Source organism: Argiope bruennichi, chromosome 7 (genome assembly GCF_947563725.1).
Source record: "Argiope bruennichi chromosome 7, qqArgBrue1.1, whole genome shotgun sequence".
Classification (NCBI taxonomy): domain Eukaryota; kingdom Metazoa; phylum Arthropoda; class Arachnida; order Araneae; family Araneidae; genus Argiope; species Argiope bruennichi.
In genome coordinates this window covers 63,388,019-63,406,014 of record NC_079157.1, presented here as the reverse complement: position 1 = coordinate 63,406,014, position 17,996 = coordinate 63,388,019, and the positions used below count along the sequence as shown (strand labels likewise).

The window sequence follows — 17,996 nt, the reverse complement described above, 5'->3', positions numbered from 1 at the left end:
TTAATCTGTGCACCAAATTTTATTGTATGGCTCTTCTAGTTCAATAGTTATAGCCTGAACTGTACTTAAATTGCCAAACAGACTTCTTTTTTGTTGATGAAATTTGATATAAAATTTCCATACCAATTTTCAGATTCTAACTCAAAACATTTTTGAATTTTTATGTTTGCAGAATCGTTGACAAACAAGGTCTCGGACATGGACTCATGGAGGTCAGTAACGTAAAGATTCGTCAACATCCAGCGACCGAATTTTTTGATGATTACAATATTTTCTCTTTGCATATGACAAGATAAAAATACAAGTTCTTCTGTTTAGTTAATTTTAATTGTATTTGTTTTTATTGATGAATAATTCTTTGAATAAGAGCAAGAACTTGTTCAATAGCTGTATTCAACTCAACTCCATTGGGCAATCCGATTTATGTTAGTATTTAGTTTTGTTCATATTTGTTAGTGAACGTATTACATTGTTAATATTAATAATTGTAAAATAATTTATATATTTGTTTCTGTGTGAATCAATATGGCTCAGTTTGATGGACATGCTGCTAAAAGACAACGAACTGATAATGAAGGTGGCAGAGTAAGTACTCATAAATGAATATCTTAACCGGGTGCGCCATTTTTGTTGCTCATAGATGTGATGTAATTTTTCGTATTATAAATTGAAATATTGATGTATATACATATATTTACTTTCACTTGGTTGTTGCGTCAACTTTTTTTTTTAACGAGGCATAGGAATCTGAATTTTATTATAATGTGAAACTTTGTATCGTAACACTTTTACAACATGCATGGGCATGTGTGTGCGTAGTAATTTAGGGTTGGTCAAGTTTGCAATATTAATTGCTTTGCGTTGTTCAGAACTAAATATTTTATCTTTTAAAATCTTTGTTATTTGCATACATATGGTTTTTTTTAAATAAAAAAACTTCACAAAGCTTTGAAAACTGGATTTGAATGGGTTTGAGTATTACGATTTAACTCATCTTTTTTAATACATAGGCATACATAATTCCATATTACTAGTGATCAATAAATTCACAATATTTGTTGTTGTATTATTTTGCAGTGCATAGATAGATTATTTCCTGCAAACTTTTGTTATAGTCGAAATATTGTAATGTTATTTAGTAATGAACTTCAAAATTGTAGAAGGATAAGCAGTTTTAAATTAAATCATATTTTGGTGCCGCTGTATTTGCAATATCTTATTGTCAAACTCTTTACTGTCTTGATTGTTTCTTATTTTCGATAAAAGTTTACTGGAATCTCACACTTGTTTTAATAACTCAATTTATTCTTTTCTGTTGACTCCATCTGACACATTGTGGTCTTATAATGTAATAATAAATTAATGGGTAAAAATTTACTGTACAGTCACCCTTGGTGACTTTTTCAAAATCTCGCCAAAATGGCGATTTTTTGTATAAAAGAGATTTAAAGAAAACAGCTTAGTGAAAATGTTGCCTGCGGGAAAAAAATGAAATGGCGGCCAAATCGCTGAAATCGTTAATAATGAACAATAAACATGTATAACGAGTTTGTATAAACGATAAACAAATCGCTGAAATCGTTAATAATGAACTATAAACATGTATAACGAGTTTGTATGAACGATAAACAAATCGCTGAAATCATTAATAATGAACAATAAACATACCTCTCCTATTAGCCGCTATCGCTCGACCCCTCACTACCTTCCACCTCACTCCGCCTCTACTTTGATGACGATGTTCCGTCTTCCGGCTCCTTGTCGGCTCTTTGAGGAGGGTAAATACGAATGATGGAGTCGACAAAGGCCATGAACTTGTTACACATGTGCTTGTTCTTTTTGCGCCACACATACTCGTCTAGATAGTAATCGAGTTGTGTTTTTGCTTTGCTCGCTGGTATAGCACGTTTTACTGCCCCCCACGTTCCTTCTATGGTATTAGTGTGGGCACCTGTATCCGGGTCCTTGAAATTCACACTATGGTTAACCTTCAGATGAACAAAGCCTTCATTAGAAAGGCAATCGTAGCTCTTCCAGCAGTCTGAAATTATTATCGAACCTGGAAGAAGATACTCATTTATAACACTTAACAAAGAATCAGTCGTCCTATCATCCACAACTTTCGTAAAACATTTGCCCGTCTCGCGCTCAACTCCCCCAAACACCCATTTACCTTCCACACGTTTTCCCCGATTAAATTTACGTTTTCCAAATTTACTTTCATCTATCTCAACAGTCACGCCGCTTCCACCCACTTTCATACTACTTTCAATCATCTCTACCACACAAACCTCACGACAATAAGAACGATAATCACACACAGTCTTAGAAGAACATTTACTTTCTTTCATATTAAAATCAACCTTACTCTGAGTCACCCACAAATATACCTGAACTAAAATCTCATTCAATGTCATTCTACTCAATTCAAAAAAAGAACCCTTTCTCGCACTCCTTTGCATGCATTTGTCCTTTCACCTTTGATTTACACCTCCATTCAAAACCATCACTTATATCATGCCTTTCAACCAATTTCATGTCCTTGCTTACACACCACACTTACAACACTCATATTTATTCGCAATCAAACCCGCTTTCATACAAAATTCAAACGTCTCCTTACCTTTATCTAGTCCATACAAATACCTTAAATTAACATTCTCATCATACCACTTAACATCATTCTCGCACTTACCTCAGACATTCCCCATGCAGCAGCCATCACAAAAAAATCCAAATAAAAGAACGTGGGAGCTGAAGATTGAAAAAGCACATGTGCAACGTGGTCAAACGAAAATTAAATAATGGCGTCTACATTCAGTTGACCAATAGGGTTAATGCAATTACCCTATTATAATTAGTTGTCGGTCGGATGGGGGTTGCCATATAGAAAGATTTATCGCCAATCTAAAAATATCGCACCAAGGGTGACCGTACAGTAAATCTGATCCGATTAATGTTTTATCTCCATATTTTAAAATCAATTAGAGAAACATCTTAAATTGTCTTATGATGTTACATTTGAATTCTTAAATTCTTTTACTTACTTGGCTCATGTTAAAATTTAGATAAAAAATAACAATCGTGTAACTATTTATGGGATCCCAGACAAAAACCCTGTGAACAAAATATTCCTTTTTGCCAGTAATGGATAAGCTTTATTTACATCTGCTATTAAAAATTTTTCTTAAAATATTGAAGTTTAAATGATACTTATTCATTTTAATTTCTTGAAGTTCAGCAATTATTGTAAACCTATCTAATAGAGTAATATCAGATTAATCCCATATTTATATATTGTGGCAGGGGTTCTACAGTAATTTTGACCAAGTATTTATGTTATCATAATATTAATGTAAGTCATAGTTGGCAATCAAATTCTAGTTATCCTGATGTTGCAACATTGTTCAGAAATATGTTTGCAAATTGTTCATTGTTCATATTCTTATCAAGCCATGTTTCTTTTTTCGCACTTGCATTCATATTTTTAACAATTGTATGAAATTTAATCTTAGGGGGGGGGGAATGAGTATTAGTATTGATTTTTGGAAATAAACATCTTATTCTTAAAGCAAGAATTCGTTTTTAACTTATCTATTCAGTACTCTGCTGGAATATTAAATATTTACGTTTGTAATGTTCGTTATCTAAGAATTAATATTTTAACTTTGATTGAATGTCCAGGAATTTCTTATTAAATGAAATCAAGAAAATTAATATATTTATTTTCTGGAGAAGCATTTTTTTATACTTAAGCAAAAGATGCGACAAAAAACTTTTTTATTACTATTTTCCATTATGCCTTATTATATTTTGCAATTCATGATTATAATTATGTAGTCTTAAAAATTAATATTTCTCAAATTTCATTCTAGATAATATCTTAATGAAAGCAATATTATGTTTTTATGTTAAGTATTGTTTAAAAAAAACTCGGGAAAATGCAGGGCAGTTTGAGAATTTTCATAATTTAAGAAATTTTATAGGAAGTTTTAAATATCTTAGTTATTTTCTCCCATATTAAAAAGAATTTTTATCACTATATATTGCAAGAATGAATCATAGTCATAGCTTCCAAAAATTAAACAATATCATTCACGATTGTGCGATGCAGAAACTTAACTCTTTTTTTCTGTATAGATCATTCCATTTTCGATTTGCAGGACAGTAGTTCTTTTTTCATGAGAATCTTGAATTGAAGCTAATGAGTATGTGCGAGTACTTCTGTTAACTACGTGAAAGAATAGAACAATTAGCAACATTCAATCAGCAAAAGCAGTGCAGCGGTGTTTAGTCTACCATACTTTTTTTAAAGGTTTGTTTATAATTTAAGAAACTTTGAGCTTATTTAAAGTTGATTGGATAATTTACATTAATAAGCTGCTCAAAATCCGTATTTAATATGAATTGGATAGATAAAAAAAATTTAATTTTGCTGAATGGGTTTGAGGAGTTCCACTGAATTCATTTATTGCATAATGAGAACAGCTCCCGTATACGGCCTATTGGCGCCATTTTTTTTTTTTTTTTTTTTTTTTGCTAAGAAGCCGCCAATAATGCGTGTTTGTTTAGGTTAGTTGTGTTATGTTGTGATTTTTACCCGGAAGTTTTGAAGCCACATTAAGCTTATTTCTAAGATTGACAAAATACACTAGACTATAAGTCGGGCAGACGCTGACCCCCCCCCCCCCCATTTATACACGCTCACTGCTAATTATACTGTTCCGACAAACAAAGCTATAACCATCTGAAACATCCTTTATGTTTCGCACCTGCATTAAAACAATTCAAATAGTGCAATTTCGGGTTTTAATCAAACCCGATTCTTTCAAAAAAAAGCAAAAAAATTATTCGTATCAAGCATCAACTCTGTGACAAAATACCTGGTAGCAACTCCAGGATTTCCAAAAATGGGCCTCGCTTTATTGTCTGACATCTACAAAACCCTAAATCCAAGCCCTTTATTCTGCAACATATTTTGAAATTTTTCAACAACATCCTTAACTGGTACATTAGCAGATGCCATAAGTAAAAATAGAAAAATAAAAATGCAAAAACAAATAAAATAGAAATATACAACCTGGCCATGTGGGGGAAATGGTGGGAGCTAACAGCTGTTGACTGGTACAAGTGGATGGAACAGTGTGAAATGAATATTTGAAATTAGAGGTTAAGGTGAAAGGTTAAGAGATAAGAAGAGTCGTCATTGATATTGGATGAAATGAATATTGGAAAAGATCACATGTCAAAACTGAAAACATTAAATTGAATATCTGACCGATTTCGAACTTTTTTGGTCAAGAATAATCATTTAAAGATGAATTTTTATGAGCATTAAAACTTTTTGTGTCACATTCGTCCTTAAATTCATTCAGTGATATATCGAAGATATTTTCACATATGTTTACTGAAAGTGAAATAGCTAAAAATTATATATTGGGCCATGCAGAAATGTACCTTATTTGTTATGAACTAGGCCCATTAGCTCCATGAAACTAGTGGCTGAAAAGTCTTCAGAAGTTGCTGAAATTGATGTCCAAATATTTGAATTGGTAAAAATAAAAAAAAATCTTGCTTATTAATTTTTTTTGTTAAGTAATCATTAAATGATTTGTATCATAATAACAAAAATGTTTTGTTTTATTTCACCAGAGTCCATAATTTTGTGACTTACAATTAAAGAGCATGAGAAGTAATATATCCTCTTCCCTTCCTTAATATATAAATTTTGTCTTTTTAAATGCTAGATAATAAATAAAAATAAAGTTTTTATTTTCCGTATGTCAATATAAACCTTTATATATACTGTTAGTTTGGATAATATTAAGTTTTTCTTTTCTTTGCTTTTTCAACTTCTTAAAATCATATTGCATTCACATGAGTGCTATTTGTGCATTTTCTCTTGTCTTTAATATATACAGGAGTATTTTTGTTCCAGATTTGAGTGACAAACCTGATATGTATATGTATGTATATAATATAATATAACCAAATTAGTAAAATTAAAAGGGAATAAAAATAGAATCAAAAGTGCAATTAAGAAATAAAATAAGAGAATCCAGCCAGACGACTTTCTCAAGGGTCACCCTCAGATAGGGATTCAAAACAAGGGATATTTAGTAAGGGGTCTGACTTTTTTTCTCTCGTGACCCGAAAATCCCCTGAAATTAAAGCCTAAGAGCTAACCATTTTTTTACGGAAATTAAACAAAAAAATTACAAATTACTTTCTCTTACTTTCACGAGAGTTCAATAATGTTGGGAAAAAGTCAGACCTCTCACCGAAAAAATGCCTTGTTTTGAATCCCTGCTTGCAAGGTGATCCTTGAAAGTCTTCAGGCTGGATTCTTATTTTATTTTTAATTGCACTTTTGATTTTATTTTTACTAATTTGGTTATGTTCATCTGTGTTTTAGTGGTAGCTGCATTGGCACAATTGTGCTTTTTTTAGTTTGTTTCAAAAATAATTTCAGTTTTTAGATTGTTTCAGAAATAGTTTTTAATTGGAATTTTCATAATGCTTATATTTTTGATTATTTCTTATATTAGATTGAAGAAAGAAATATAAATAAGATTGAAATGGATCTATATTTTAAAAAATTAGATATTTTTAAAAGTCAAATGCTCTTCAAGGGCATAACTAATAGAATTTTGGTACTTGTCGTTCGTAATGGTGACCAAAGAGTGCCCAGAAAAAAGTTCACACTTTTGTGAACCTTGTGAATTGAGTGTGTATTTTTCTATTTTTTTTTCTTTTTTGAATTATGGGGTATTGTCTAATTAATATAATAATTTTTACTTGCATTTTTTATTTATTGTGTTATTCGTTTATGTGTGCAAATCATGTTTTAAAATAATTTGATTAAATTAAATTTTTCTTTTTGTTGAATAGGATTTCAGTGGAGGGAATTACTATAACAATAGTAACAACAGCTATAACAGAGGACCACCTTCAAGAAGAGAGGGGTCAGTTTTTTTATTTAATAGTTATATAAAAAAGTATTTAAGATTCTGTGTTAACAAGTTAAATTTTATAGGATGTTCATAAAATGAATCTCAACATAATTTAATCACATGTTTCGTAAGATAATTCTCTTGTTTTATATGCTCTCTTAAATATAATAGGCAAGGGTAGAAAGGATCTCTTTCCCTTGCATTTTAAATAAAATAGTTAAATTTAATTTTAAAGAATTCATTTTTGTAGGTGTCGGAAGTCTTTTTAAATTATTCGGACTCTTATGGCAAAAACTTATGAAAATCATTTGAATTAAGAATTATTAGGCATTTATTCTGTTAAAGTTGAAAAGTTTCCTGTGAAATAAGACTCTTACGTTGAAAGTAAAATTTTTCTTATGCAACAGCTTTTTATGGAAAAAAGGTGAAGATTGATGTGAAGTATAAAATATTCTCCTATTATATTTTTATGAAATTCAAAAAAATTCTATTAGTATTTCAATCATATTTGACTTCTTATTAGCCAGGATTTCTTATTATATATTGTCTTATGTATAGACCATTATGTATCCTAAAAAAAAAAAAAAAAAATTAATGGTATGTTGAATGCTAGTTGATTGTGTCTTTTGGATATGATTTTGAATAAGTATCTAGCATTATTTTAGTGGATTTATATTGAAAAAAATGTCAATCGTGTTTTCTGATAAATACATCACTAGTTTTGTTAGATTTTAATATAACGAAGGAAAAAAATTATTGAATAAGCAACATTCTTTCTAAAAACATTTGCATTCTGTTTTATTGCAATATTTCTTCGAAATAGATTTATTGCATAGATATTAAACATTCTTCAAGTATTTAGTTAATATTGAAACAGTTTGTATAGCTCTCCACTTCTTCATTTTTTGTAAAAATGAAGATATGGTATTTTCTCCTTTAATTATAAATTAATATAAAGTTTCAGTGAATTTCGGTGCTAGACTTAAAGTTATATTTGAACATATCAATAGTTCAAGATACCTCCCTCCCCCTCTATTTATAAAATGGAAGTCAAAACAAAGCTCTATTAAATAATGTAACAAATTCAATTTTTTTTAAAAATTTAATGTTGAAACTAACCATTTTGAATGTATGATTTTAATATAATAGATCTAATCTATTGTGAATTTTTCAAAAACAGGTTTGAAGAAAAGCCCAATCACATCTTGCTCATTACTGTTATGAATCCTGCCTACCCAATAACCACTGTAAGTATTAATAATTTTTTAAGTGTAGGCATTTTATTTTTGGTTTTATGTTTAAATTTCTTAATCCTTTATCATTTCTTTTGTAGGATGTTATTCATACAATTTGCAGTCCTAGTGGAAAAGTTTTGAGAATTGTTATTTTCAAGAAGAATGGTGTTCAAGCAATGGTTGAATATCCTTTGCTATCTAGATGTTTTAAACATTTTTTTATACATTGAAAGACTATTTTATTTACTGCTAACTTTTGTAAAATTATCACTGTTTATTATTGTAATGGTGTTCTGCTCAATTTAAAATTTGCATCACATTTTTTTTAGTTATTTGAAAGTGTTGTGGTTAAAAATAATTGTAAAATAAAATTCTATAAAAAGAATAGATTAATTTTAATTTGTTTTACTGAAGTACACAATATTTGTGAACGATTATTTAAAAACTTTTTTTAAACTTACATTAAAATTTTAAAAATACAGTAAATTATTTAAAAATAGAGGTTTATTTTCAAATTCTTTGAAATATATTTTTCTTTATAAATGATTCTAGAAATTAAGGAATTAAATCATTACATGTTTTAATGCATTAAGCAAAACTGGAAACATTTTTTAAAGTGGAATATTTTAAATAAAATTCATCATTTATGGAACTTGAAGTAAATGATGATAAAGAAACATTAGTGTTATTTTTAACCTTAATTCTAATGTAAGTTTGACAGCTTGGAAGCTGCAGAAAGAGCAAAGCAGTCTTTGAATGGATGCGATATCTATTCCGGATGTTGTACATTGAAGATTGAATTTGCAAAGGTAATTGGTACTTTTCATGCTCAATGTATAAATCTACTACTATGATTTATCAGTGATTTCTTTATGCTGAAAACTTCGTGGATTTTAAGACATTATTGTTTATGGATGATCTTATCCATTACTTAATAGAAATTATTGGCTGATGAGGTATTATCGTCTGTTGTAAAGAATTTGAGTTTTGAATATTTATTTTTCCCTCTGAATTGATACTGAACATTCTTTTTTCATTTTTAGCCTACCCGATTAAATGTGTACAAGAACGATAATGAAAGTTGGGACTATACAAATAATGCATTAGGTATGTTCTTTATACCATTTGGGATATTTAGTCACACACATTAAGTCTTAGAAATATTATTGTCAATCTAAAAAATAATTTTAATATATTTAAAAATAATTTAGGGAAATTTATTTTTATTGAATTTCAAAGTAATGATTCCTTTTACACTTAGTGCTTTTTAGTATTAAAAGCAAATCTTTTTACATTATCTTTTAAACTGATTCCTAGTTTTAAATTTTTTTTATAAATACTAATTAGGAAATCTTCAAAAGATATATGAATTATAAATCATGCATTCATTATTGGTTACTGTAAATCAGAGAAGTACCAATATTTAGAAGCCTTCTTTTGGATTTAAGAATGCTCATTTTTACTTAAATTCAATCGGAATGTTTATGCAACATTACTTATTAAGAATCTCTAGAGCAAATTTTAATATTTATTAAATTCCATTAAGTACACTTAAAAATGAAACTGAATTGTAAATTAAGTATCAGTTGCATAGTTTTAAAAATTTAAATGCTTAAATAAAATTGACCACTTTTTTTCAATTTATAAATAAATCTTTTTTTAAAAATTTAAAGAATTTATTCTTTATATTGTTATAAAGAAACCATTCTAAATTGCTATAGTTTTATTAGTTTTTTTGTAAAGATTTCAATTTATTTTAGATAATTTAGGAATTTTAATGGGAAACATAAGACTAAATCTTTAATGGGCTTAATAATCTGATAATTATTCATTGATTAATATTCTTGTCGGGATTTCATCTCAGTTTCTGTTAACTCTTTAATTCCTTTTGTATATGTGTAGAAAATTTATACATTTCTTATAAAATAATAATATAACTTTTTATAACTTATAATATATAATTATAATAATAATATAACTTTCCTATCAATAATTAATTTTTAATCTTAGTTGTAAGTATCTTAGAGTAAGACTGTATTATATGTATTCTGTTATTGAATTTTGTTACAACATACAACATAGTAGTGACATTGCTTCATGAACAAAATACATGCACAAAATGTATTTACAATCAGGACATATTCTAGATTGTCACTTGAAGCAATTAACATGTACAAAATTTATTTAGCTCTGATTTTTCATTCATTTATTGGATATGCTTTTGTTACAATTGATAATGATGACAAGGAGATAATTATACATTTTTAGTTGCAAGGGAAAAAAAAAAAAAAACTAAAAATATTTTAAATATTTTACAAGGGTAAAATTTGATCATTTGCGATTTATACATCAGTTGGCATACATTCTTAATGAAGATATTTCTGGCATAATTTTTAAAGCGTGTGAAATACAGTTGGCCTTACATAAAGCATTATTTTTCAGCTGATAGAAGCATTTATCCAAGAATTTTTTTAAAGAACTTAAACAGTTGGGATCTTTTGCTTATACATTAAAATACCAAACATTGCTTAGATTGCTGTTTTTTTTTTTTTTACTTATTACACCAAAAGCAAGCTCTATCTTTTTATTGGCTTGCTTTTCTACACTTGACCATTGTAACTTTCATGCACACAACAGTTTGAATAAAGAACAGATGTCCTGCAGTACAGACATGTATCAAACATCTAAGTGCTTGTTCTTTAGAAATGAATATCAAAGAAATAGAATAATTGTGCTGTATTTATTGCAGTTGCAGTTAAACTGCATTTCACAATGAAGATAAAAACATTTGATAAATAGTAACCAAACTGATCAAGCAAAATATTATCAAATGAACAATGTATTTGATATTTGGCATGGAATTTTTTTATGGTCACACAGAACTAATGGCATACATGGAGATAGATCATGCATACTATTTTTTGACTGAACAGACCAACAGATTTACATATCAAAATGTGACAGAAATGCTTATAAAATGAATACATATGAAAAAAAAATGCAAACACTCCTTTATTAGTGGAAAGGTGAAACAAATGCCTCTGACCTATACCTATACAAGAACTCAGTCAAATCTGCTAAACAATACTCAATTATATTTGCCATGATGGGGATAAAACTGTGCACGAACAATAGATATAACTTCTCTACACCAATCATTCAAGAATACAAGCATGACATCATTCTCCACTGGACCATTCGGAAGAAAAGAAAGAGAAAGGAAAAACAACACTTATCCATACTCAAGTGATTAAAAAACAAACAAAAAAATCACCCTTGATTATCTGCTATCCCTAATCATGTGACTCTTGTATACAGGCGATCTTGCGGACGTCTGCTCTCTTCATCGGAGGTTTCAAGCAAGCGTCTTTGAGCGATACTATCCCTCTGATGCAGACTCATTTTCTGTTTAAGTTGCTGGGATTATGAGCAAAGACAGGAAGGTTTGATCCTTGTCTGAATTATTTTAAAGTTAGGGCTTGTAATAGCCTAACATTTTTTTTGTACATGTCTTATGTTTTAGGTGAATGGTGGCCGACTGTAAGTATGCAAATAATGTGCCGCAATGCATTTATATATATATAATAAAGTTTATTGAAGCAATTTTAAAGTGCTTAAAATTTTATTAATGGAAATATTTTATTGAGAGATGATTGGAAATAATCGGGTAATTCTCAGCCAGTAGTTATAGTGAAATTTTGATTTTTAGGTAAACCACCTGGAGCTGATAGACCAGCTTTGCTTCAAGAACCTCCCCGAGGTTATGGACCACAAGGAAATGCCCCTCCTTATGGTATGTACTTATCCTTTTGTTCTATTTTTATCATTTTATAAATATTGATTTAGGGTCTTGGTTCTTTTCCTTTAGTCAGCATAAGGTGTAAATGTAAGATTTATGGAAAATAGCTATAGTATATTAAGCTGTAAAACTGGAGAATTAGCATTTAATATGTTTCACAATGAAATATTTTATCATGCTGAAGGATTTTTGATATGGATATTAAAAATGTTTGGGATGAATATGGATTATGAAATTGCAATATTTGCTGTCAGTCTTTAACTTATACCAAATCAGCTATGCTGTTCTTTTGATATCTTTTTAATTATGAATTTTAATTTCTAGATTATATTTTAAAAATAACTATTAATTTTTTTCATATTGCAGATAGTAGAGGACCACCTCCTTATGATGGAGGTTTTGATGATTATATGCCAGGACCGCGAGGACCTCGTGGTGCCGATCCTTATGGACCAGCTGGTCGAGATCCTTATGGTGGTCCAGCACCACCCGAAAGGTATTCAGTTTTTCTTTCTGATTTCTAAATTCAAGATTTTTGAAATTTAGGTGCATGTACTGTTGTTGATGGTACATTAAATTATAGTTGACCCAATTTTCAAGTAAAATATTTAATTAGGAATATAAAATAGGGTTGTGTTTAACATTTTGACTAGAAAATACATTTGTGATGGCATCTGGTTTATTTGTCATTCCATTGTTTTTTTTATGATGGCATTTACTTTAATTATTTACTCTTATTTATGAGGCACTTTTTTTTAAAGTTTGAGAATCCCTATTCTGTGTAGAAACTAATATAAATTTTTTATAGCATTGTAATAGAAAACTGGATTTTTTTTGAGATAATAATTGATTTCTTCTTTGTTTGCTTATAAATAGCTATGGTTCAAATATTTTTGAGCTTAGAAATAGAATTTTCAATACTACTAGTAGTAAAAGAATAAAGGTTTTTTTTTTTTTTTTTTTTTTTGTCATTGCAATCGCCAAATGAATATTTCTTCTTTGAATGTTATATATTTTTAAACCTTGCTTATTGGTTGGTTTTGAAATAAATTAAAACCTAAATTTGAGCAGGTATTCTTGAATAGGGAGTAATAATTTGTCATAGTTTTTTTTTTTTTTTCACGATGAGGATTAACCTATTGGTTACAAGTTGACATCTGTATAATGTGTATTGAGTGTTTATTTTTGATTGTTTGTATAAAACAAAATTATTATGATTTGAAACCTATATATAAATTATGAGCATAAAATCATGCAATTTTATGTGCTTCAAATTAAGTTCTTGCTTTATGGTTTATTTTTCTGGTGTGTAATGAAAATGAAGTGTTTATTTGTCTTTGTTTTATTTAATAATTTTGTAACTGTTTGTGTATTTAGATTTGGCCGCGATCCTTATCGTGGTGAAGGTCCTCCTCCTGTATCGCCTCGAGGCCCAGGCTATGGACCAGGCGGACCTCCTCCACCACCAGGCGCTACTCAACAAGGCTCTGTGATGATGGCTTATGGATTAAATCATGAAAAAATGAATTGTGACAAGCTTTTTAATATCCTTTGCTTGTATGGAAACATTGTTAGAGTAAGTGTTTTATATAATCGCAAAAAAGGATGTCTAAAATTTGTTCTGTGGAAATTTTTTAATTTCTTTTCTTTTTTAATTTTTCAGATCAAGTTCTTGAAAAGTAAGGAGGGATGTGCTATGATTCAAATGGGTGATCCCATCTCCGTTGAAAGAGCTGTTTCAAATCTGAACGGATCTGTGTTTTTTGACTCCAAACTGCAACTTGGGTATGTGAATAGTTTTAATTGTATTGTTATCACAAATAATAAAAAAAAATTAATATGTGAAAGATATAATCAGATTTATTAACTTATTTTGTGGTAGATGCAGCATGCAATGAAAATTTTAAAGGTACGAACAAAGCGTTTAACATTTTTAATTTGTTGAGCAAGAGCTTTTAAAAATTGATTTAGAAAAAGAATTTTTCTTTTTAAGGCATTTTGTTCATCAATTATATCTTTCTAAAAAATAAGAATGTTATTTTCAATGCATGAATTTTGATTCATTATTTTAAAAAAAATATTCCCCTGGATTACTTATTTAATGAATCAAATTTTTGCATATATAAAACTTTATTAATCATTTTTATTGTTAACTTAAATTCTACTAAAAATTGTAACAAAATTATATTATATTTTTGTTTTTGTACAAGTGATCTGTTAGTGATGTAATTTTGAATAGAAGGTAATTTGCTTGGATTTGGTAGTAAAAAAATTATAAATCTTCAAATGTTAAGATTACTTTCTAATATTTCAATTAAAAATCTTTAAAGAAGCATGCTGTTTTGTAGTGGAAATATAATGATTTGTTGTGATAATTCTTTTTGAAATTTAATTTTTGGATTGAGGAGTTCTTTTCCACTTATTGTAAAATTTCTTGTTTTGAAAGTTGCTTCCACCAACAGTTGAGTATTTGTTAAAAAAAAAAAAAAAAAAAAAAAAGTTTTTTTTTTTTTTTTTTCCTAAATAGAAATGTTTTATTGAATGTGTATATGAGTTTCAAATGCAGTAGTTAAGGGAGTATGGAAACTAACTTTTGAATTTCCGTTTCACTTTAATTTTACATATTTGCCATTTTTTTTGTGTGTAGGTTTTCCAAACAAGCCTTCCTTAATGATGTACCACAACCATTTACCTTGCCTGATGGCACTCCATCATTTAAAGACTATATGGGTAATAGAAATAACAGATTTACTAATCCTGAAGCTGCAAGTAAGAACAGAATTCTTCCTCCATCAAAAATGCTGCATTTCTTTAATGCTCCTTTTGGTATCTCTGAAGACGAGATGAAGAAGGTACTACTTAGTTTTTTCTTACACAAATATAAAATAATCCCTGTAATAAAATCGTGTAATGATCAATTACAAAAAAAAAAAAAAAAATTGCAATATATTGAATGTTTTAAATTTTATGTAGGTTTTTGAAGATAAAGACGTGACACCTCCAAGTAGTGTTAAGCTTTTTACTTCCAAAAATAAATGTAAGTATAAAATTTTCAAGGGTTTTTTTGTTTGTAATATTTAGCATTTAATATTTTGTTTTGTAAAGTACTGATTTTTGCATTTTGAATATTTTATTCATCTTGAAATACCTAATTTCTGAAATATTAGGCTTCATCAGATTAGATAGGAAAGAATTTTTTCTTTGCATATTCTTAAAAAAAGAGGGGATTTTTTGGTTATTGCTAAAGTTTTTCAACTGAAAGCTGAATTTTTATTTTGAAGTAAAATTTTATTGAGAAATAGACATATCTGCAGTAGAAGTATATGTTATATGGTATGTTGTATCTGAATTTATCAATATTTGGTGAGGAGGTGAAGAATAAGAAAAAGACCATTTAATGTATGAAAGTGTAGGTGCAAATAAATGACAGCCTAGACTATATTTTATGTCTGCAACTTCCATTTTCATAAATGCTGCCTGAAATATACAACCAGTCGTCATTTTAACATTGATCTTATAGATATGCTCTTAAGTTTAGTGCTGCAATAGAAAATGCTGTCTCATATCTATACAAATATATGTAAAGCTCTATTCTTACTGAAATGTGTCTTAGCATTCAAATTTTTCATGTGCTCAACAACTGTGTAAAATAGGATAATTTGCTGGTATTGTATGCTGAGGTTAATGTATTAATGCTTGAGGCTGGCGATTATTGACAGTTTCAATCAAGTAAGCTTCTAAAAATCATTGAACAGCCACATGAAGTATTGTTAACCAATTTGGAGTTTCCCATTCATCAGTATGGTAGATACTGAGTGAGAAATTTTATATTTTTTGCAGTTATTGGAAGCAGAATATTCTGCCAAATGTTACTTTTAGTATTTGTTTATGCAGAGAATAATCATTGTTCCAAGTTTTTTGATGCACGTTCTTTTCGTCAATGAAACATTCTTCTTTAGTGAGCTTTCTTTAACATACATGCAATTTGTGGGATAATTAGAATTATTAAAGCTGAGAAACGTCATTTTGTTATGAATGTATGTACTGGGATCATTGGTGATTGTTTCCTATTTCTTCAGGCTGAGTTACTGCATTTTATGAATGAGATTCCCGCTGTTAATTCTAGGTAAATATCTTAACATAATTGCACACCAGCACATTATATAAATGTGTTTGATTGCCTGATCATATAAAATCTGGAGTTCAATGGATTAGTATCAGGGGGCTGTTTTTCTTGCCGTCATTGTTGTCAGATTTATCTTAATCTCTTAGTATTTGGTGTGAAAAATACAATGTACAAGACTGCTGATGCAGTATTGGACCTTGTAGCATGCATATTAATTGATCCAGGAAATACCAGGCATATTCTAAAAAGTCCAGTTGTTCTGGCAATGTTGTTATGAGGCATATATTCTAACAAATGGTGGACATATTGAACATCTATTATAAGTCTACAAATGTTGCATAAATGTTTTTTTTTAATTACCATTTATTTTATTGCATTCCCCACCCCCTCATTATTTAACTGGACTGATGTTGCCTTACTACACGACATCTGCGTCCGTTTTCCTGAGTGAAGAATTTTTTCCCCTCTTCTCTAGTTCTCCTCCAAATAAAGATGGTGAATTCAGATATATTCTGTATGTTTATATTGGCTTTAAGAATGTTAAAATCTTTATTTCACTGTGCCTTTGTTTTTGTATTATGTAATGTTTGCTGTACTAATTAGTAATTTTTAAAAAATGCTTATTAATATTTTATTATACTGGATGTTGATCATTTGATTGCTATTTTAACTATGGAAACAATTAGCACTAAAAAATCTGAAAATATAATAGTGTCTTTTTTTATTTCTTATGTGCTCTTTGTGTCCTTTTTCTAGCTGAGAGAAGTTCTTCCGGATTGATTGAATTTGCTACAATCAATCAGTCACTTGAAGGTTTAGCTGTGTGCAATCATGTACCTATTCCAAATCCATGTAAGTATATTTATAAGTTACACATGATTTCTCAGTTAAGTGATTATTTTAACTGCTCATTTGCCAATAAAAGGCTGTCCAAAATACAATTTGCAAGCATTTCAATTTCGATATTTAGCAAATATTAAAAAGTATTCATACATCTCATGATTAAATAAGTTTTTTTAGATTTAATGAAAAGTGAGTTTCTATGACATTAAATTCTGAGACTAATAACATTTTTGTCAACTTACATGCAAGTAGTTGATTTTTGTGCTAACTATGGATGTGTTCATCTTTTGTGAGGGATATTAGAATACTCTATTTATTGATATGTTTTTTTTCTCTTTCTAGCTGGAAAATTCCCTTATATTTTGAAACTATGCTTTTCTTCAACTGGTAGTGGAAGTGGCAGCCGTAGTGGTCCAAGGGGTGGATACTAAGGACTATGGTGTTTGTCACCGTAATTGATGCATCATCGTGGAAATCACCCGATTTTAATCTAGACAAACTGCTGCTATTAATGTATGCCCTTGTATTAGATGTCATCTTGTTGATTCAATTTCATTTTTCATCCCTTTTCTAGTTTGGATATTTGTAGCTGAACTGTTTGTGTATTCATTTATTATAATAAATGTATTAATAAGAACCAAATTTAGCAGTGCTTTTATTTATTATTAAGTGTGGTACATTATGTGATTTATAAGAAAATAATCTACAAGATGTTAGATGTATTTGGATCATTAAGGCAATGAAAAGTGAAGTGGTCCAAGAAATTAGAGTTCCGATAATTTCTTCGCCTCTGTAGCTTTTCTTCTCGAATCTTGTTTTAAGCCTTTACGATGATCTTGAGATGATATCTGAAATAAATGAAGGTTTTTAGTGAAATGTACTAAGATTCACATTATCTAGATTAATTGGGACATGACTCTTGACTAATTGAATATCTAGATGGATAATTGATAAGTTATTTCTTGGAGAGGGGCATGGAATTTACTTATTTTATGTTAATTAGTTTTTTGACTGATATCCATTTATTCATAATTCGTTTA

The 17,996-nt window shown here is 29.0% G+C and overlaps 1 protein-coding gene across 1 annotated transcript; it reads left to right on the top strand.

Moving 5' to 3' along the window:
• The first annotated feature begins 403 nt into the window (after positions 1-403).
• On the top strand, positions 404-17,598 carry LOC129975628 (heterogeneous nuclear ribonucleoprotein L-like). The gene is made up of 14 exons (XM_056088711.1): positions 404-585; positions 6,892-6,965; positions 8,134-8,200; positions 8,287-8,372; positions 8,901-8,997; positions 9,232-9,295; positions 11,898-11,981; positions 12,354-12,483; positions 13,365-13,563; positions 13,651-13,772; positions 14,635-14,839; positions 14,961-15,024; positions 16,870-16,965; positions 17,299-17,598. The coding sequence occupies exons 1-14, from the start codon at positions 526-528 to the stop codon at positions 17,385-17,387; spliced, it is 1,437 nt and encodes a 478-aa protein (XP_055944686.1). The 5' UTR covers positions 404-525; the 3' UTR covers positions 17,388-17,598.
• The last annotated feature ends 398 nt before the right edge of the window (positions 17,599-17,996 follow it).

Excerpts from the sequence above, each read along its gene's own strand:
- LOC129975628 (XM_056088711.1), top strand. The coding sequence starts at position 526 with ATGGCTCAGTTTGATGGACATGCTGCTAAAAGACAACGAACTGATAAT. Across the intron at positions 13,773-14,634 it reads GACTCCAAACTGCAACTTGG|GTTTTCCAAACAAGCCTTCC; the intron begins GTATGTGAATAG and ends TTTTGTGTGTAG. Across the intron at positions 15,025-16,869 it reads TTTTACTTCCAAAAATAAAT|CTGAGAGAAGTTCTTCCGGA; the intron begins GTAAGTATAAAA and ends TCCTTTTTCTAG.